General features: G+C 42.7%; 1 protein-coding gene across 2 annotated transcripts; it reads right to left on the reverse strand.

The window, feature by feature from the left end:
- Positions 1-258: 258 nt before the first annotated feature.
- tep1 (telomerase-associated protein 1) lies at positions 259-21,939 on the reverse strand. 2 transcript variants are annotated; one of them, XM_047341941.1, is made up of 56 exons: positions 21,815-21,939; positions 19,896-20,395; positions 19,572-19,748; positions 19,258-19,407; positions 18,816-18,980; positions 18,598-18,735; positions 17,961-18,032; positions 17,752-17,870; positions 17,129-17,286; positions 16,864-16,973; positions 16,686-16,764; positions 16,062-16,254; positions 15,390-15,828; positions 15,126-15,278; positions 14,953-15,024; positions 14,075-14,190; positions 13,840-13,905; positions 13,164-13,307; positions 12,638-12,929; positions 12,384-12,505; positions 12,166-12,279; positions 11,712-11,829; positions 11,319-11,507; positions 11,001-11,188; positions 10,756-10,897; positions 10,363-10,542; positions 10,181-10,273; positions 9,758-9,893; positions 9,481-9,640; positions 9,085-9,218; positions 8,918-9,006; positions 8,611-8,725; positions 8,436-8,462; positions 8,138-8,348; positions 7,886-8,006; positions 7,540-7,664; positions 7,360-7,459; positions 7,090-7,245; positions 6,715-6,927; positions 6,150-6,206; positions 5,842-5,977; positions 5,447-5,698; positions 5,195-5,346; positions 4,871-4,978; positions 4,665-4,769; positions 4,395-4,524; positions 4,222-4,307; positions 3,778-3,904; positions 3,482-3,612; positions 3,269-3,390; positions 2,546-2,674; positions 2,038-2,137; positions 1,571-1,697; positions 1,376-1,458; positions 1,017-1,121; positions 259-806 (listed from the first exon to the last, which is right to left on the reverse strand). In XM_047341941.1, the coding sequence occupies exons 2-56, from the start codon at positions 20,391-20,393 to the stop codon at positions 687-689; spliced, it is 7,944 nt and encodes a 2,647-aa protein (XP_047197897.1). In that variant the 5' UTR covers positions 20,394-20,395; positions 21,815-21,939; the 3' UTR covers positions 259-686. The 2 variants fall into 2 exon arrangements, with proteins under 2 accessions (XP_047197897.1, XP_047197896.1); XM_047341940.1 differs by having other exon boundaries at positions 19,572-19,751.
- Positions 21,940-22,135: the final 196 nt, after the last annotated feature.

Genomic DNA, 22,135 nt, shown 5'->3' on the forward strand with positions numbered 1-22,135 from the left:
TTGATCTTTTTCATTTTATGATATGTATTGTTTACTTAAGTGTTTTATGACGGTTCATATTCTGACAGATACCAGAGCTGTAAAAGCATTAGATGATAAGCTGTGTTTACACGTTCACCTCAGTGATTGTTTGAGAGCAGTTTCCATCAAGCATCGTTCTGTCATTCATACGGAATTCGACAATAATACCACAACTTTATTTAACCCAGGATTATAAAAGAAATGCCGCCAATTACAGGTAAATGACAGATTCGACAATGTATTTTTATATTTTTTAATTCTTAGACCAAAGCAAACAACACAGTGCAAATACTTTATTGTCAAAGAAAATATCATTCATGGTCAGTAAACCCATTGCACCTCGATTTGTTGATATCCCACATTCTTATATTCATTCAATTACATTTTCCAAAATAAGCATGAATACATTTAGCTCCCATAAAACAATAAGATAATATTTTTAAAGCTTGTTATACTTTATACTTGCATCTTATATGTGCAAGTTTTCTTATCTAAATTAAAGGCACATGTAAACATGATATAATTAGAGCTTTACAACTGAAACATCGATTTTCTGTACATTTCATTGCACATTACCACCATTGGAACAAACAAAACAAAAACAGCTGTGTATATGTATTTCCTATAATCTTTGGTTACTGTAGCGATTAACTGTTTTTAGTGTATTATTCCTTCCAGGAGAGAAAGTAGAGCTTTCCTTGTCTGTCGGCACAAACCAGCTCAGTGGGTTTTTCTGGATTCACCTCCAAAGCCAGGACAGGACCTCCGCACACAAACATGCCCACCTGGAGGAGGAGCGAGACAGGGAGGAGCACAAGGAGCGAGACAGGGAGGAGCACAAGGAGCAGAGGAACAAATGCATTGGAACACATGTTGGATAAACAAATGTATTCGTCCACTGACTTATTTACAGCAGCATGTGTGTGGTTTTGGTCTTTTTATTTGGGTCACTGACAAAACACAAAACTACAGAACATCACCAGACTGTATCGTACCTGTTTCTCAGTGGTTCTGTCCCACAGCTTCACCGTCTTGTCGTAGGAGGCAGAGATAATGGTGCTTTCAGTGAGTCTCAGCACACTGATCCTGTCATCGTGAGCCTGAGAATAAAACATCATTAAAATCATAAAAAACCCCAAAACAAATACAGTTTAAAGGGACGCACAATTTCAGATTTTGCCTTCACTTCCTTGCAGAGTCAAAATCACTGATTATTGACGGGCAAGGCTTTTTTTTTTATTCACAGCTGAGCTTGTCATTTAAATGTTTTGCTGAAATCATTGGTTAATGTACTTAGTTATTTCCCACCACATATGAAAACAAGCACTTCTCTGTAATGTTCTGAGTCTCTTACAGGTTTTCTGCTGGTCCACATTGAAACCTCTGAAGTCTGGTTGAACCACATGTTTCCCCTCATGTCTCCACACACAAGGAACTCTGAAAAAAAAAGAAAAAAGAATCAACATATATAAACGTATGAATACAATGCTGCCACGTACAGAGGTGACATTTTATAATAATAGTTATAATCACTTGTAATAGTTTGTACCTCTGTCCATTGTTACAGCTGTTACTGGGCTTGGCCTCTTCTCCTTCCCCTCCTCATCCTCCTCATAATTGTTTGACTTCATCGAGTTGAAAGCTGAGCTGAGTTCCATTTTGGGGTTCATGGTAAACTGAGGACAGAGGGGACATTACCACCCGTCAGCAAAAGAAAAGAAGTAAACTGGTCTTTTTGTTTTTATACGGGACGATTTTACTATAAAAACCAGAGCAAACATCTTAATATTGATACTAAGATATGTTTGTATTCATATTACATATTGTGCAGTCCAATCAATTTAATATGATACTTAATATGATATAATACTTATGATATGTAATATTTTTAGTCTTCTTAAATTATTTATCTTAATTGTTGCTCTTATGCTCTAAAAAGGGTGAAGACAGTGACAAGTATGTTTCATGTAAAACAATGATATTGAGGATATGAGACACGGGTTCGGTTAAACTCACGATGAAGCCAACGCGAACTTCTCCTTCTTCTTCGCCCATCAGCCACATGCTCATCTCGCTGTTACGGTTTACACTCAGGATTCGGACATTGTTGTACCAGCTGCACGAACACAAACACAAAGGGAGCGTTTAAATGTTATTTTGACATTTTAAAAACCTTGGAGGTTAAAAATAAAAGCGCACGGTGTATAAGAAAGAAATAGAACCTGTGTAAATTAAACTTAACTATAAAATGAATCATAAAGCTGTGCACTAAATCAACAAACTATATTTGTCAGGTTCAGCTAATTTACAATTAGTAAACAATTACATTAACTTTAATATTCTCTCAATTCATCAAGGAAAAGTTGAAACTAAAAACTTACAAATTCATAAAAATCTTTCAGTAGGAATCTTTTCGTCTCAAATTCAAAACCTTATCATCATCAGCTTCAATCAACTTGTACAAAGACTCAGTAGAAGCCTGGATGCAGATTTTGGTTGGTGCTGTACAACAAGCAGGCGTTACCTCCATATTTCGCCCCTATCTTTGGTGATGTCAAATATTAAGCCGCTGCTGGACACGCCGATCAGGGACGAGCAGAAGAAGAGGCTGACCAGAGGATACGTCACTGTGTACGTGGTCACCTTCACCAGACTGACATAACAACAGAAAACACAGAATAGAGTTAGTTAGTGTGTAGAATACATTTATTACACTTATTCACTAGAAGTACACGATTAAGTTCAGTTAGAAATGTTGTCAAGTCCACTGCTGATGTTCTGAGGCTCCCCTGGATTTACATTACACTGAAATCAATCCATTTATTAAAAAATGTCAAAGACTATAAACTTCTATTATTGACTTTTTAATGATTTAATAGATAATCCAATAAAAACACAAATGATCAAATTAATAAAAGCATAGAACATCTGGATAAAATAAAAAAACAACAGAATTGTATGTAGAGTCACATCAGAAACTGATGAAATGTAAATAAATCTAATTTTTCTTACTTTAAGACTCACAACAGTCAGTTTGCGCTCTTATTTTTCCAGGATTACATTTGCTGGAATCAATACAAGTGAATTTATCGTTCTACTCTATATTTTGCTTTCTTGTGCAACTTCCCCAGACGTAATTTGAGAATTTGTACATAACGTCTGATTATTTATAGGTTAAACGTAACAAAATGGAGGATGTCGGGTCCTGTATTGCAGCTTGTTGTGTAACTGTTTTGTTGTTGTTTACCTTCCACTGTTGTGCTGTTGATTCCATACCAGCTTCCACACATCCACCGAATATTTTGAGTTGCCCACAGCAAACTGGCCGTCAGACAAGGAGCAGATTGCTGTGACGCTGCCGTCTGAAACCTGACACAAACAGACACACTGCGTCATTACACAAACACAAAAACACATGTACGCGTTATGTATAAATCCCTTTTCCTGTGCTTTTCCTCACCTGCTTGCGGCAAACCACAGCGTTGTGCTGCCACATCTCCAGCAAACCGGATGTATAACCAGCGAGACACAAATCGGCGTTCTGAGAGAAGCACAGAGCTGTGATGGGGTCCGAGTGTCGGAGAGGACTCTCTGAGCAGGAAACAAACAATACAGAGGTGATGACTGTCTTTCTCTTGATACAGGCAACCAGGCATTTCCAATCTACTTCAACTAATGACAGCACAACAGTCTCCATCTTGATCTCATACTGTAATGTCTTTGTTAATTAGACAGACGCAGAATACACGGTATTACTTGTCGTCCATGTCCAGCTTCGCAATGAGCAGTCTTCAGACACAGTGAGGAATTCTGGGACTCCTCGCTTGCGGACGACTCCATGAATCGTACCGCTGTGACCCAGGAAGCTGTTGAAGTGTTGCATCTGTACGTAGAGGAGGAGGAAGAGGAGGAGGAGGAGGAGGAGGAGGAGGAGAGGAGAGGGAGAAGAAGAGGAGAGAAGAAGAGGACAGGAAACACAGTAAGATAAATGACAACGTCCTGTGCATTTAGACTAGAACTAAAAATGAGACCAAATTGCCACATAAAATTGCAGATTGATCGTAAACTAATCTTGCACCAACAATAACGGGAGATTTGAAATTCAGAAAAGAGGAGAAAAGATGAATGGTACAAACCTGACAAGAAATAAAATGACAGAAATATGATATTAACTTCAGAGCCTTTTATTTTGAAACAGACCTGTAGTGGTTTCCAGAGCTGCACTGTGCCGTCATCAGATGCAGTGAGAACAGTCATTTCTTCTGGGTTGACTTCTTTGTTCTTGTCTTAAAACAAAGGCAAGATTTTGGAAAAAGAGTAAGTTTCAATATAGGAAACAGAAAACACAGGAAAACGTGCACAGATCGACTCACCTGGGTCTGTGAGGAGAGAGCAGTGGTGTATTCGCTGTTTGTGAGCAGAGATGTGGCCGATTTCTACGTTGGTTTCCCAGCTCCACACATGTAGAGCTCCCTCTCCACAGCCGGCGATCACATACTGTCCCTGCAGACGGAAATAACACAGACAGTCAACACGGGGGTGCCTTCTCTGTACATTATCAACTTTATTACTATTATTATTAACTTTTACTCCACTCATACATTGAACGGTAAAAAAGATTGAAGATGTGCTTATTTTCTCACCAGACAGCAGACCGAGGTCAGAGAACTCCTCCAGGTGATTTCTCGGAGTTGTTTGCCCGTCTGCAGATCCCACAAACAAAGTCTGCCATCGTTTGACGAGCTGATCTGGAAAGAGACAGGATGAGGACAAGTTTCAGACGTCACCCGTATGAGGTGGAGGACACAGGTTTCGTTGAGTGACATGTCTTCATGATACGTGCACTCACCACACAGTCTGGAGTCCAAACGCAGCCTGTGATCCAGTCTCTGTGAGAGTGAGGGAGGGACTTAGAAAGAACAGGAGGTGACGGGTTCATGTCCCACACCATCAGAGCCTGAAACAACGATTACAACACAGCCAGTCAGCGGTTTAATTTGGGTTCATATCCACCATGATTGTCTCATTACAGTATCTTCTCCTTTGATATCTATATTTCAAGAGATTGAAATCAAGACTGAACCCGAGGGATCACAAAGGATCTGTATCATATAACCAGCTTTACAACCCTGCATATAAACGGTTAAAAATGCAAATCTGGTAAATTTTTTACCGTATCTTTTCCGCCGGAGAGTAACTGTCCACCGTCGGGGCTGAAGGCCAGACAGGTGACTCCTCCTCTGTGGCCCCTCAGCAACACATGAGGCTCAACATGGGAGTCAACGGACAAATCGCTCAACAGCCACAAAGCAATGGTGAAGTTATCTGGTTAAAGGGAAACAGAGAAGAGTGACCAACAAAACATATTGGTTGAAATCACCGTCTTCCTGACATATACACATTCATAGCCATCGGTGATTCTTACCTGAAGCTGTAGCCAGGTAAGTAGAGTTCTGAGCCAGTGCCAGGATGTCACCTGGTTGCACCCCCAACGTTCCCACCATTCCCAGGCCCCCGAACGTCCCCTCCTCTCCCTCTTCTCTCCTCCAGACTCTCAGATGTTTGTCGCTCCCTCCAGACACCAGCAGCTCGGGTTTGGTCTGCTCTGCGTCCAGAGCGACCCACAGCAGGCAGAGGATGGACACATCAAGGTCCCTGGACGACCAAATTATCTTACCTACGGGGGAAATTAAATCCTTTATGGTTTGTGTATGTGTAAAACTACCTCGAAGCCGTCATCCACATATCTCTACTTGTTCAGGCAGCTTTGCAGGGAGGAAATTTTACAAATATGATTTTTCCTGCTGGCGTGACACACACCTGAGTCCAGACTGAAGAGTTTGATGCCTTCACCATGGTAACCCACAGCAGCGTAGTCTCCATTCACAGCCACACACAGCGCCGCGGAAACCGAGTTCATGGTCTTGAGTTTCTTCTCAGGAGGCTCCAGGTCACACTGTGGAATAATTTGAGGGAGATGAAGAGAAAGTTCACTTTTCAGTATAAAAATACGCAGTTTCAGGTTGTAGATATTAGATTGTTTGTTTACTCTCTATGACATGATAAAATAAACTGAGGTTAACTGTGTGACGGTAAGGCTTTATTATAAAAGAGAAATAGGAGCTTACATTATCACTTTTTAGTGCAGTGACAGAACGTCCGAGTCCTCCTGACCAGAGCTGCAGCTGGAAAAGACCCAAAGAAAATAGAGTCCTCAGGAGATGACCCAGAAAACGTTAAAGAGCAGATCTACCACAGTTTCCTATTAATCTCATGATCCAGAAACTATGTGATCACAGAAAGACACAGACAGCGACCATATGGATCATTATATCTCCAGGGATTCAAAATGAGTGAGAATGAAACAGCAGCACTCGTCTGACATTGACTCTTAATTTGCTGCAAATTCAGGAAAGAAAACATTTTGTATTTTGAGTATTTTTTGACATTAGAGAGTAATTCATGGATGTTGATGAAAAAGAAATCAGGTGTGTTTCGAGGACTTTGTGATTGTAACTGTGAAGCTGTATGAACACAAACCTTATTAATAAGATGAGAAATGTGTAAAACTGTTTTACTGCTTCACTGGTAAAAGTTGCAGCCACCTTCTTTAACAAACAAGTGTCAGTAAAGCAGTGAAGTCCCTATACCATAATGACCCAGGTTCAGAGTGTAGAGGCAGCCATGTCTCACCATGTGATCGGAGCCGCCAGTGAGCAGCATGGCTCCTTCATCCAGGAAGGTGAGGACCTCTGTGGCTCCGTGGTGAGCCTGGAAACATCCCACACAGGTGGAGGTGGGCACTGACCACACCCTGACCTCTCCGGATATCGAGCCAGAGCAGAGCATGGAGGAGGAGGAGGAGAAGGAGACGCTGCGCACGGAGCGCTGGTGACCACACAGGGACTAGGGACACAAACGGACAGAGAGAGAGAATTAGAAATTACAAAAGTCCCCATAAATCTATATGCTGTATTAATTTTGTTGTTTTGGGGAGTGAGCATCAAGATTTAGCTCCTTAAACAAGTAACATGTGTGTTTCTGAAGTTTCTCCTCAATGTGACTCACAGTTTGAGTTTCATCCTGAAGCCAGTTCCACACGATCACTTTTCCATCCCAGCAACCAGCAGCCAGCAGGCGACCCTCGGGGTCAAAGGTCACACAGTTCATGGGGCTGGAGCTGGGCAGCGCTGCTACCTCATGGCATTGAGTGGAGGACCACACCTGATGAGCAGAAAAGACAACACTGACTGTTTCAGTGACTAGTAAACAAAAAACTACACAATAAAATGAAAAAAGACAACAAACAAAGTGGAAGGTGATTTGTTTGAGACCAACTTTCAGCATGAAGTCCAGAGACACAGTTGCAAGGTGCCTATGGTCTGCAGAGATGTTACTCGCTGTTATCACATTCGTGTGGCCCTTAATAAGAGCAGTCCTGCAGGAAGAGGAAGCACAAATCAGTTTACTCAAATCTCATTGACCTGACTGTATATTCCTAACTCTGCCTCCTCTCACCTGCAGCCGGTCTTGATTTCCCAGATCTCTATTCGTCCGTCAAACGAGGTTGTAGCAAGATGTCCGTCCTTCAGAAAGACGCAGCTGGAGATGCCGTCACAGCTGCTCACCAGCGACTTCACTTTCTGTTCACAGCCAGGAGAAAAAGTTATCAGTGATTTAGCTCAGACGTAAAAAACCTGACACACTGATTCCCAGAGAAATGGATTGTAAAGCATGTAAACACACTGAATGTCAGAGTTTGTGTTTGTTTGGTACCAATGAGCCACTTAACAAGACTGACACGATGAAGAGCATCAGGTGGGAGGCAAACAAGTAGAGGACTCTTTGAAAGTTGTGTTCATACCTGTCCCGTCTGTGTGTTGATAAAATCCAGCGTTCCCTGACCGGTACCGACCACCATCAGCTCTCCATCCGGACTCACATCCAAACAGGTCGGATCAGAGGAGAAGGTCGACACCAGCTCACTGCGGCGAAACACACAAGACCACCGGCAACTTTCTGTTAATGTCACATATCACAATCTAATCATGCAAAGTTCAACAGATTAGAGACTAACAGGGGATTCGGGGGAACACCTCTAGCACAATATGTTTACCTGGTGTCTTGATCGATCTGATCTTTGTTGTTCAGACACTCAACTACCCGGATCCCTCCTTTTCCCACCATGCCTTGGGCCCAGATGTGAGCAGAGGTCTCTGGGGGCTCGTTGAAGGCCTGCTGGATGAACAGAGGTGGGCAGGACGAGAGCAGGGAGGCGTGGCGCCGCAGGAAACTCCAGCAGTCCTCTAAATGGTCCAGGCCGCCGACTGTGAGGATAAAGAGAAAACTTGTATGAGGACTAAAACACAACTGGCAGGAATCTTTTTGGGTGATGTCTATTTGTAGGCACTTACAGGAGCGATCAGACTTCTGCTCCTTATCTGCAGGAGAAGAGCAATTTCACAGGATACAACCATTAGGATTTTATTGCCAACAATTTTTAATTCATGAAATTGCACACAAGAGAACGTGTGAAGGATTAAAAGAAAATGTACACATTTATCATGTGGTATCTTTATGCATACTCACCATATAAGCTGTAGGTTTCCAGGAGGTGGTGCAGGAGGCCGTGGCGCACACAAGCATACAGGAAGTAGTAGCTGGAGAGCAGGGAACCGAGCGCCTCCAGTTGGCCACTTTGGATCTGACCAAAGACAAATAGAAGAACCACAGAGTTCTAATCTGAAGTAAAACATTCTAAGCAGTTGTACTTTTATTTTTTTACTATGATGTGTAAAATTTCTCTTCACAGTTTTCCTTAATTTGCTTCACGCACTTCACAGTAAGAGCTTGACTCTGACTTCTCTATGATGACAAGTGACACGAGGTGACTCACCAGGTTGGAAGGCAGGTGCATGAGGGAGTTGGCCTCACAGTGGAGGAAGGTGTTGGTTTCCTGGGGGTCGGCCAGCGTCCACAGATGAGCTGGGAACAGGAAACAGAAAATATCAAAACAGGCCACAGTGACTTTACACTAAACAAGCGACGTGTGCTTTACTCTACCTGCCAGCACGAGGTGAGCTCTGGTCCTGTCACTTTCTGCTGGGAGGAGAAAGTCCTCAAAGCTCTGCCGCACCTCCGGGTTCGTTAGAGACAGCAAGTCGTCGGTGTTGTGCCAATGAGACGAACCAATCAGACTGCAGGAAGCCAATCAAATAGATTAATCTCCTTTTGGGTTGTTGACTGAAATTTTAGTTCGACTACTGAACACAAATAGACCCAAATGTGCATCATGCCTATATAATCTAAAGCACATCACATCACTATGCCCCAAAAGTATAATTCCTCCATCCCCTGGCTGCTGCCGGCGCGGAAAACATTTTCACAAGCAACAAATTCCAACACTTATATCCCTCATTCTGGAATTTACTTTGCTTTTAAATCATATGGGATTCATACCTTCGTAAACTCTGCACTAAACCGGTGAAAGTTGCCATGGGAACGCGTCCTTTGGGTGTCCTGGACAGTTGAAGCACGTCCTGCCACGACACCTGCCTGTCCTGCGAGGACAGGTGATTGCAGGTGTTCAGTACAGAGTACAAGTCTCTCTCCCTCAGGCCTGTGGATCAAGACGAGAAAATATTGAGTCAATAATCACGAGGAGACAACAGACGAGAAGCAAAGTTTTAAAATAATGCTGAAAATGACGTTAAAAGATCTCCTGGACTGATCTTACCGGTCGGGCTGACGGTGAGGACCGCCAGGGTCCAACGCAGTCCCAGCATGCCTCTGTGCTGCGAGCAGAGTCTGTCCAGGTTGTGCTGCACCAACTGACTCAGAGACTCAGGCAAGGCCTGCAGGGTCTCCTTCAACTGAGACAAAAAAAACAGAGGAGACACTAACATCATTATCATCCACACAATTGGTTGAGCTGCCATGTGCATGAAGCTAATTAACTAGCAGTGTGTGTATGTGTAGTATACGCATACAACATATCAGGCTGCAGCTAATAGTTGTTTTTATTGTCAGCTGATAATATTCTTGTTTAAAGGGACTGAGAGGCTGAAAAAAGCATTTTAATTTGAAGGTGACTAAGGTAATTGCAATATATCTTGAACAGACTAATTTAACAACCTGAAACCAACTTATTCAATCAGACCTGATCGAAGGAGGCAAAGTTCCTCAGGTCTTCACAGGCCAGATGCAGGAACAGAGGACTCATCGCTCCTTTCTTCATTATCAGGTTCTGGAGCTGGACAGACACACAGCAGTTTTAGGGAAGAAACTAAATAATCGAACTGATTTAACAATGTAGGGGAAAATAACAACTATAAAAAGAACCTGGTTGTTGAACGCAGTGTCACTGAGCTTCTTCCCAAAAGCTTCCAGTCCTCTCTGAATGATTTCCCTCCTGTCCGGCATGGTGAGCTGTCCCAGGGTGAATGGGACAGTGCTCCTCCTCTTGACCAGCGTTTGTAAGAGATTCGCTTTAGGTGTGATGCTTACGATCAAACACACACCCTGACAAGAAAGGAATACGTGTTAGACTACGGCAGATTTAAACATACACATATAAAGCAATCTGTGTGGATAGGAGGCTGAAGTCTGCAACAGTTTGCCAGGAGACAAAAGATCCATAGATTTTCTTTTGATAGAATGGGTGTAGAAACTTTTTATTTAAAGACACCTCCTCTATTTTTCCTTTGGGGTTGCCTTAGGTCTTATTTGACTGACCTGTGGAAGCTGCTGTGGTATCCAGTCAGAGTTGAGCTGACCTCCGCCATCTTGGATGCCATCCATCCCATCTACCATCAGCACCAGGGGTTTGTTCCGCTTCACGTCGCTCAACGCGGAGTGAAACTCTGACAGCAAATCTCTGGGAACGGAATGAATATAGAATCAAACAAAAACATTTTTAATGCATCTGCAACATGAAGTACAATATTAACTAAGTGGAAGACAATTCAAAATCTAATCACTTGTATGAGTGAGGAAGAGGAGATTTCTTCTCGGTGTTTTTCATTTTTCTAAACCACTGAACGAGGCAGCGGAGAAGGTTCTGGACAGAGCGTGCTGATTGGCTGGCAGCTGTGGAGTAGGACATGACATCACAGACCAGGTTGGACCTGGACTTGTCTCTGGTCCTGAGGGCGTCAGCGAGAGCAGCCTGAGAGGAAACAGAGAAACACGGCCGGTTACCGTCTGTAGAATCTGTGCGGAGATCATTTAAATACATTTTTCTAAAGCGAATGATCCTCTACATGTGGTCAACACACGAATGTCTTCAAGAATTTTACCATGAAGACAGTTTTGCCCTCTCCAGGTCCTCCGTCCACCACCATCATCCCTCCTTTGGTCTGGACCTGCTCCACCACCTCCACGGCTCTGGACAGCAGCTTCGCTCTGCCGAAGAACTGCCTCTGCAGCGCCCCCTGGTGCACCTCCTGCTCGGTCACATCTGATGCAGCCTCGGCATCCTCGTCCTCCTGAAAGTAATAGTGTTATTATAGTAACCAACTGTGTGTGAGATTTATTGACAAATTACTCTGGATAAACCTTCCAAATGTTGTCATTTTACCAGTAAATCATTTTTTTTCGTCAGTAATTTTGTCATTTCAATGGTTTCACGAGGAAACGTTTGATTAATTAAGGGTGAGGTGATGAAAGAGCCATTTTTTAGAGTAACTAACTTCCACAAACTGCTTCACCACAGCCGTCCAAAGGTCGTCGAGCACAGCTTTACCAAAGTCATCCAGGTTTTTCAGATACGGTTTCCCTTCCACAACACCTCCCCACTCACACGGGTAACTAGGAGACAAAGACGGACACACAGGCTCAGCTACTGCACCTGAAGTGACACTATTATTAGTATTATTAGTATTTTAATCATTTCATTATCATATTAGTCAGATTTTCAAAAATATATCACTTCACAAAACCCATGCTGTAATAACTACAGCAGAAATGAAACAAGTCTAAATTAGGCTTCAAAATATGAGGCTTTTTAACACTTGTCAGATTTTGTAAATACCTCATTATTAACAATGACCAAGCAGCACTGCACTTTCCCTCTGCCTTGCAAAACCTCAATAACAAGACATAATGGAAAAATAAAACCTTCTCTGCTGTAATGATCTGACTCACTTTTCAGTGACCTTGACGTCGCTGGCTCGGATGCTGCTTTTCAAAGAGGCCATTTTGGACTCAGCCTCTTTTGATTCGGGAGCAAAGTCGGATCTCCAGGCCACCGGAACTGATCTGAGAAACAATGGAGAAAAGTGAGACTATCAAATAGAATTCAAGCACAATGTGTGAAAGAAGTGGTGATTGTGTGTGAATATATTGATTTGTTGACTTCATACTTGGTCATGTTGGGATCTCTGAAGTAGCAGAACATTCTCTGGTTTGCTGAATCAGGGAAAAGAGCCTGAAACTGACGTATCTCCATCTCTGTGATGGACAGACCCGCCGGGGCCGACGCCAGCTGCACACAGACGGAAAACAAAATAAAAACACAATAATGCTTTGATACAACTTTTTTATCTTGATATAATATTTGCCCATATCTTCCCGCCCTAATTCTAATGTCATTTGATCTCATCCCATCAGGTCTTACCCAGCTGTACTGTGGCAGGTCAGGGAGGACGGGTTTGGGGGGCACCAGGCCGTACCGCTCCCCCAGCACTCCCACCATCATCTGGCTGCGACACACCTCCGACAGGCACAGCTCGGTGGCTCGGCACGACTCCTCCTCTGTCACGCCCCAGCGCAGCTCCACCTCCTGCAGGTAGAGGCAGTGAGACGCGGCACGGCGCCGGAGCTCCGGGAAGACGCTCCGCACCAAGATGTCGCGCTCGGCGTGCATGTCTCTGAAGGTGGAGGAGATGAACACGCGTACTGCTCGCCACCTGACGACAGAGGAAGGAGCTGGTGTTAAGGAAGTGAGGAAAAGGCGTCTTTAGCTAACGTAAGATTTCTTTTATATTTTTAAGAGGAAACATCAGATTCAGATGCTGGAAACAAAAACACACAAAGTCACATAAAGCTTGTTTTTTTAATTTGATTGTTGTTTATTATGGATATTTAATGCTATACTCACTACTACAGTTCTAAAGACAAGTTTTTAAATTATTTATTTTTACCTTAACTTGGGGCTGACTGGAATTGAGACAACACTGTTTGCACTCTGAGGGTCTTTTGCTCCCTCTGGTGGTGGGACGTTGTACAGTTTGTCCAAATGGTCCACATGATCCATCAGCCTGGTAGATCCTCGTTCGGCCACAAACCTGGAACCCAACGACAGAAAGAGTTCATGAAATGCTTATTTACTCTCTTTAGGGTTGTATGACTCCTGAGTGAAGGACATATGGTCACAATCTCCCCTTTTGTTCCTGAGTTACTTTGTTAAATGAAGTTTACCTGTGACCTCATGGATATAAAAGGGTTTTCACGTCACATCATGGCTTCCTGACATACCATGTTTTGTGTGGTCACAGCCATCTTGACATCTGGCCCCTAAAATATAATCTAATCAATAAAAAGTGAAGCTTGAGCCAACAGTCGCTGAGCTTAACTTATCTTAACATAAAGACTGGCAACAGGAGGAGGCATTGAGTCTGGTTGAGTTCATAGGCAACAACATCCACCTCCCAGCATCTGTAAAACACATTAATATTCAGAACCAGCGACAGGCAGTGGGCGTCTTCGAGTTATCCGTCCGTCCGTCCGTCCCGTTTCCCAAGATGCCTTCAGGGAATCCTAGTTTACATCTAAACTAATGTTCTAAATAGGCTCTGGGATGTAAATAAGACATTTTACCTCAGTATTTGCTCACTGAAGCTCGGCAACACAACATGGTTCCTGTCGGTGGAGGGTCTCGCGTATCTGTAACAAACAGTAGATTAGAAACAGGGAAGGAACAAAAACCTTATCTTACTTAACTGTGCATTAAAAACAAACGTGTATGCTCATAAATACAAAGGATCACCTGGGCTCTATTAGCTTCCTAATACTGTGAGATGTCGGCACATATACCAGAAAAATGACACATTACCCCCCAAAGACGATTTGCACCACGAGGGGTTGGTTGTTTACTTCCTTCCTGTAGTTGTTGATCATGTAATTAACATGGTTATGCGAGTGGTCAACCACTACGATGATGTTGTCAATCTAAGGCACAAAAGCACATGAGCACTGTGATCACAATGAAGCCACATGAACTGTTGTCTGCAGCAGAAGTTCTCAAACAACATGTTTCAGGCTTTTCCTCAGAAAAACATCATTTAGCTACAGAGCAGTAGTGGCAGGCGAGTTCTTTTGGACGTGCAGTTCCAGTCCAAACTGCTAAACTTTAAATCATGTGTGTTGTTGTGTTTCTGTCTCTCAGCAGGATCACACAAAAACCACCGAACTGATTTCAATGAAACGTGGAGGAAGAGTAGAACATAGGCCGAGAAGTTGCATTTTGCAGTGGATGCAATTATGGAACCATATTCTGGATCTTGATGACTAAAGTGTGACATATTTAGGGAACTGTGAGTATATCTATGAGTGTGTGCAATTTGGTTTGGCCTGATTGAATTCAAGGAGACTATTGGGCTTTGGCATAGGTATTAATAGCCATTGTTCTTTTTTATATCATTTAAATCAAAGTAATCAACAAATCATCGGTTATGATAAAGATTATTGATCCCCGATACTTTGTAATAGTTGAAATTGTAGTTCCATCCTTACACCGAAGACCCTGTTCTACTTTTATATATATCTGTTGTTCAATAAGTCTATTGAGGAAAATATTGATTATAAATACAAATTTAAAAATAATCAACCTGAAACCATAAAAGTTAAGAACTTTAAAGAGTGAGTGGACCCTCGTCCCCGGTGGAAATGATGCAGAACCAAAATAAAATACATTTGTACGTCTCAACTAACCTTGTTTGTCTTGGTAAATACTTTGAAGAGGTAGTCTTTGTCCCTTTCCTCGTGTGGAACCCCCTCAAATGACTGAGGAAGAGAAGCATTCATTAATACAGACAACAGTGAATGAGCAGGAATCTTATTAAACTTTCTCAAAGCTCAACACTGTAGAAGAAGAAAATCCAGACCTTCACTTGCTTCATGACACTTCTGACATTTTCCAAAAGGACGTCAGACTTGAGCTTTGCTTCTTCGCCGTGAGAATAATCAACTAAGTGGAGCTGGCCGTCCTCTGCGCTGCTGCAGATCATCAGCGAGAGCAACATCGCCGCCTCCATTATCTTTGAAACCCGGGAGAGGTTAGTTTACTCAATTATTTTAGGAGCCAAGTCAAACACTTCTTTCCCTACGTCCTTTGTGTTAATGCTAATTTTAAATAAAACATTACGTACAGAAGGACTGAGCTTGTCTTCATTCTCCTCCTTCTTCCTCCTCCTCCTCTTGAGGCTTGAGGCCTCTTCTTCTTCTTCCTCCTCCTTCTCCTCCTTCTCCTCCTTCTCCTCCTTCTCCTCCTCGTCCTCGTCGTCCTCGTCCTTCTCCTCCTCCTCGTTCTCCTCGTCGTCCTCCTCCTCCTCGTCCTCCTCCTCGTCCTCCCACTCCTCGTCGTCGTCCTCCTCCTTGTCCTCCTCCTCCTTTCCTTTTTCCTCAGATTCTGGGGGGAGGCAGAAGTCCTGTTTCTGGTCCCAGTTCCGTGTAGTTGGCAGGTCAGTGAAGAGGATCACAGCGGTCCGACCTGGGAGTGGTGGCACATTGTAACGGCAGGAGATCTGAACCGCCGTCTCCAGAGCTTCGCGGTAACGCTGCAGCAGAGCAACAGTGAACTGCCTCTGACTGGATACACAGAAGAAGGTGCATTATATCACTGAGTACACTTCCTTTTAATGCATGCAGTTGTCCTTTTGTGCATTTTGAAACAACTTCAGACTCTTTTAACTGCTACTACGAGGCTCAGTCATATAAAACGGAAGAATCTGTAAGACGCGTCAAAATTAAGAAGAAATAAATAACAAAACACATAGTATTGACTGTATTGATAGATAATGGATGGATGGATATTTTCATACTTGGCCTTGAGAAGCTGGGCTTTCTTCAGTCTGTACTTCTGATAGACAAACGGCACGCACAGCGTCATCTTCACCCTTTTCTTGTCAGTGGTCTCCCAGTCCAGACTCCTGGTGCGCTTGCACTTGGGAAACTTCTTCAGGATTCCCTTCAGGATCTCCTGTGCTGAGGGAACCGCTTGCTGTGCTGTGGAGGCTAAAGGACAAAGAGGTAAAGAGGAGGTCGAGTATACAGGATGTTCTTTGATGTATATGTACACGTCTACGCAGGATTAAGCCCCTTTTCCAGTGGACAAAAAAAACTAATACCAGCTAACATCTGGCTTTTGTCTTCAATGGGAATGGATCCCATCGGCATTCACTCCCGGGTCAAAGGACTCCGCCGATCGGATCCTATAAAAACCTGAGTCTTCTTCAATGATGGATATGTGACACCCAGGTGAACGCGCTAATTTAAAATAAATAAAAACTACGTCTGCTTGCTAATTTCTGACTTTTCCCAAAGTGTGGAAAGTTATCTAACTTGAGTAAAGGATCTGAGTAATCGTCCACCTCTGCCTTTATTCCTATTTTTTTTTTTAAAAAGCTACCCAGAGAGTTTTAGAGCCACTTGTTGATGTATCTCACCCAAAGCGTGAAGCTCCATGATGACTTTGTAGGCAGCGAGGAATCTGAAAGGAAACTGTCGGCTCTGAATGACGGCTTTCTGCAAGTACATGAAAAACACACAATTACAGAGAACTGAATGAACTCTCAGCTGATGTAAAGATTTCCTGCAGGCTTCTCTATAGAGCGTCTGTCTCACCTTGTCGCTCAGTCTGCTGAGGATCTTCTTGTGATGAGCCTCGCTGATGCTCTGAGTGATCATGTTCCTCAGGTTCCTCAACATGGCCATGAACGGAAGAGAATTGTTATCTGTACGGGAAAGGACGTCATTCATCATCAGGTTGTGTGCATGTGTGTGATTTGTAATATATAAACACATCTTTGGATAAGTATTTATTGGCTCTGGAGAACTTCGAGCGATACAGTAATTGTGATGCCAAGCTGGAAGTAAATCTTTTGCGAACCTATGAGTTTCTCCCAGGTGGCGGCCTTGTTGCCCTCTGCACTGACCAGTCGTTCCCAAGTCTCCGGCTCTTTGAGCTTCATCCGCTGCCCGGCTCGCTCCCTCTCCCACACACCCTTCATTCCACTGTGGTTGAAGGCCTTCAGGTCAGCAGGATACCTGCCACACACACGACAGCGTCACATTTTGAGATGGCAGGAGATGACCCAAGTAATGTACATAGCTCCTGCTCTGAGATCCAAACTAGAGCCTTTTCTACTGTATCTCATTTTCCCACATTTCTACTGTGTAAATAATGAATGAAAATAATGTTGAATGACACCATTTTCTCAGTTTCCGTAAAGATGGAGCTACAAAAAACATTTTATGTGTTTATTTGCTACATATAGATCATAAATGGGAGGTTAAATTAAAATGTGTTGAAAATGTAAAAATTCTGACAACTTTATTTATTGAAGGCTACCAGGATGTGAAGAGGATTTCAACAAATAAGATAAAAAGTGTTTCAGAAACATTTACCATGTCGCAGTATCTCTGGAAGTCATCAGTGTGTGTGTGTGTGTGTGTGTGTGTGTGTGTGTGTGTGTGTGTGTGTGTGTGTGTGTGTGTGCGTGTGCGTCTTACTTTTTTCCCAGAATGGCCATGATGTGTTTGGCCGGCTCTTTGAGGTGAAGCCTCTTTATCATCTTCTTCATCGTGAACTCACTCTGCTTTTTATCCACCACCTTTTTGTCCATCATCAGCTGCACACACACACAAACACAAACCAGTTTAAACACGTTACCGCCTCGGCAGCAATAAACTACCACAATGGAAATAGTATATTGACTCACAAACTTCTTCAGAATAGATGGCTCTGATCTGAGTGTGTCTGCCCACTGTTTCAGCTGCGCCTCAGTTGGTTTCTGGAAAATCAACAGACCAAACAATGGAGGGATGAAGAGATGATGGTTGAATGTTATTTTAGAGAAAAGACAGTTTTACCCAAATAGAAATCACACAATGTTTCACTCCATTTTCAGGGAGAAAGAACAGATTTCAGTGTTTTTTACTCTTTTAACCAGAGAGAAAACTGATTAACTGTTTTCTGTCTGTCAATAGCAAGGATGCAATATTAGTTGTATTTTGTTTAAAGTGTTTTCCTTTGAAAACAAACACACACACACAAAAGGTGAAGATTGAAAGTATGTAAGTGTCCAAATTGTACTTCTTCTCTGCCAAGTGTGAAGCTGAGAAGATGAAGGGTTCTCGAGACATGTGACCCACATACAGACACAGATAACTGGAATTATTAGATGGATTATGAAATAGATAGATGGTATCTATGGCGACGTATGGATTATATGATATATAATATATAAAGAAACAGCCTCCACCACTATGATGAAGGCGAGACAGAGGAAACCATCTTGTGAACAAAGCCTGGTGATATATGTAGATGAATGGAGAACACAGTGAATGTTCCGGTACCTTTCCTTTGCGACTCTTGGGGCTGCGCTTACAGCGGTGTTTGCGTGTGTTGTACTTCGCCAGCTGATACTCGCTGAACTGCTTGAACTTGTCAGCCATGGTTTTCTTCAGACACATCGGCAGGGAGTGGCTGAAGCACTGGAGACACAGTCATAGTGTTTAGACAGAACTGTGTGCATCAGGATTCCACTGCACTGAGGAGGCTGACTAATACTCACTGTGCTATAGATCCTGACCACTTCCAGCCAATCAGAGGGCAGCTGCACAGCGACACAGAAGTACCTGCGGACATGAGGCTTGGTGGAGGGCTGATTGGCAGCCAGAGCCAATAGGAAGTTTGCTGTGATGCGAATGTTCAGCTCCTGTCGAGCATAAACTGCCACCTGGAAGAGAGAAGGGAAAATAAGTATAAAGGGGATTTCCACAAAACTTGGTGGAAGGATTGGACATGGGCCACTTTCTTTAATATTGCGAAATAGGGTGTTGTTTGGTATTTTCAAGGAATAATTCATGGATCTTGACTAAAATAAATCAGTTCTATATAGAGGACTGATCTCTATCAGGGTTTAGTTAAAATAGAAGTTCAGGAGCTACAGTGCACAAACAAAAAAATGCCTTCATATACAGACTCAAACAAACAGACATGTAAAGTGTACACACCTTCAGAAGAAACTCTGGGTCGTGGACACAAATGTCCTTTGCCAGGTTTGTGATGTTGGTCCAAACACTGTCCTCTGCGTCCCAGGTGTCCTGACCTGGAGGTGTGCTCTTACTGACCAGGGAGCAGCACACCGCATTCAGCAGGAGATACTGAGCAACAGACAGAACGACAAAGAAGCGTGTGTGTTCACTACAGAATAAAAATAAGCACACATTAATGTGGTTTGATGGCACTGGTGCAGGGAACTGATGAAGAAAAGGAGAATATTTCTATGTCAGACTGTACATATGGAATCGTAAATAGTTTCTTCTACCTTTTTGTCCTTCAGCTCCTCCTCAAATTTTTCATTTCCTCTATCAAACACAGGAAACTCCTCCTGTGTGACGGCAGCAGGTTCGATTTCCTTGCTGACCGAGTCTGTTTCCAGGGAAGGTAATTCCAGAGTGGAGCAAACATAATCCTCTTCAGAACTACTATCATCTTCTTCAGACTGCTGCAGAAAAATACCCATTAGAACAGAAATACTAAGAAATTCGATGTATCATGAATGATGTTTGTCAGGTATTTCAAATAAGATTGTATTAACAGCCAAGGTAAGATGAAACAAATGAAAAAACATGAAGAATATTTCATGTACCACACTTATTCCGTCAAAACTGCACTGTATCTCTTCAGATATTTCCTCTCTGTCAACGTCTCCTCCAACATCCCTCTTCTGTTGCTCCCCCAGACCGGGATGCAGGAATGATGGAGGCTGAGCCAAGCGGTTGAGCAGAGCACCGCTGGGCAGGGACGTGGGCAGCAGAGTGTCAGCAGTGATGGAGGAGGTCAAAGGAAAGGAGAAACGAGGTGAATCGCTAGTTAGGAGCCTGTTCTGGGTGCTGAGGAGGGAAGAGGTGATGGAGGGCAAGAGGGAAGAGCAGGAGAGGAGGGAGGATGACGTGGAGGAGAGACTGGAGGGCTGGAGAGAGGCGCAGGAGGAGGGCTGGGACATCTGCAGGGAGGCCTGAGCTAAGATCTTATTCTCCAGACTCAGAGGAGCATAGTTGGAGGACAAACTCCTCCCACATGTGGCCTGCTGCTGCCGCTGCTCCCCTGGAGCCACGTTTACCGGCTGCAAAGTCAGGGCCCTCATCTCTGCAGAGAAACACATGGATCAGAAGGTCAAAGGCCGCAGAGAGTTTGAGCCTCTCCCCTCTATCACAAAACCCTCACAATCCAAGACGGGACAAGGTGCTGAGATAAGCAGGTCAGCGACATTCCTTCCACTGTTTGACTAAGCATCGTGCTACTGTAGCTGAGGGAGTGTTGCTCCGCTGATAGACTCCATAAAAAGAGACCAAAGTCTGGAAACAGTCAGAGCACAAGGCCCGACACTGTTTCATTAGACACCAGCAGAAACATAATGCATGAGGAAGATGGAAAAATTAGTAAAATATCATGAAAATCTTAAATTCCACAAACAGTAGAAAAAACAAATCAGCAAGAATTAAACAACAAGAAAGGGCTTGTTTCACACAATAAACTCCGCTCTATGCCAACTCTTTGACTGAGAGAAAATGTTTTAGGATAAATGTTGGAACTGCAACAACTAGTCGATTAAAAGACTGACAGAAAATTTAAATTTCAACCACAAATTGATTTGTTTAAAATCATTTTTCATGCAATGTTCAGCTTCACAAATATTAAAGCATTATAAGTACTTAAGTACATATGATGATCAGAGAAATAAACCATTTGAAAAGATCTGTTTGAGCTGCTGGAAATTATGATGAGAGTTTAATTACTTACTATTCTGTGACATTGTATCAGCAAAATATTGAATCGAGTATTAATCAAATCTGTATCTCTACATGTGATGCAGCTATTTCAGAATTTATTTGTAGAATTTGGAATTTGGGAGAAATGTTGTTGGTAGTTTAAAGAAAGGAGAAAAAATGTATGAAAACTTCGAACTTTTGTTTGTTTTATCGCTTTACTTGATTGTTTTTATTATTATATTACTTTTAAGCAGACGTTTGTTTGTTTTATTGCTTAATTTTACACATTGTCTTGCATTAACTTCTTCATTCTGTTTGCATGTCTGTGGAGCACTTTAAAAACATATTTGAAAAGTGCTATATAAATAAAGTTTATTATTATTGCTAAAGTTAAATAAGATCAACTAAAAATCTAGATTTTTTTTCTCCATATAAATATTATATATATGTATATAATAAAGTTTTAAGTTGGTCTAGACTCTAGACAAGATTAGTTTCCTTCATGTTCTTATTTTTTTGTCCCAAGTTGGCAATTTGATCTGTAACAAGCATAAAAAACATATGACACAAGCATAAAACTATAGAATACATAACAAAAACACATGTTAACATTTACAAACACATGATAAACCCCAGAAAACAGGGAATGGTCATGTGACCGAATGAAGACACCTCATCAGACTCTGAATTAACCGGAGACATTAGTCAACACTTCGTGTAGCTGCTGTGTCTCCATGACTCAGGACGTCTGACAGGTGACGGTGGCGCAACCACATCACGCGAAAAGAAAACTCACCGCAAAACACGTCCGAACAAAACTCCACGTCTGGTTCTCGCAGTGTTCAGGGCGGTGTTAGCATCGGTCTGCAGCTGATGAAGCTAACGAAGCTAACGATGCTAACGGTGCTTCCGCATTCAGCTGCTCGGCCCCTCCGCAGGACGGACGGCGCTGATTGGTCCGTGTGTTGTATATTTTTTTACCGTAGTAACCCGAAAACAGGCACCCTCAACGAGGCTGGCGTTGTTCTTTATTTTACTTATTCAGTCAATATATACGATAAAAAAGAGGAAAATCACAATCTCTTCATTAATAAACAACTTCACTGGTTCCTGCAGG

Source organism: Hippoglossus stenolepis, chromosome 11 (genome assembly GCF_022539355.2).
Source record: "Hippoglossus stenolepis isolate QCI-W04-F060 chromosome 11, HSTE1.2, whole genome shotgun sequence".
NCBI classification, from domain to species: domain Eukaryota; kingdom Metazoa; phylum Chordata; class Actinopteri; order Pleuronectiformes; family Pleuronectidae; genus Hippoglossus; species Hippoglossus stenolepis.

What these genes read in the sequence shown, in the direction of transcription:
- tep1 (XM_047341940.1), bottom strand. Translation starts at nt 20,393, where the DNA reads ATGAGGGCCCTGACTTTGCAGCCGGTAAACGTGGCTCCAGGGGAGCAG. An exon ending in GTTTTGACGGAATAAGTGTG is followed by an intron (nt 19,752 to 19,895) that starts GTACATGAAATA and finishes ATTTTTCTGCAG; the next exon opens with CAGTCTGAAGAAGATGATAG. An exon ending in CATCTATTCTGAAGAAGTTT is followed by an intron (nt 17,871 to 17,960) that starts GTGAGTCAATAT and finishes GTGTGTGTGCAG; the next exon opens with CTGATGATGGACAAAAAGGT.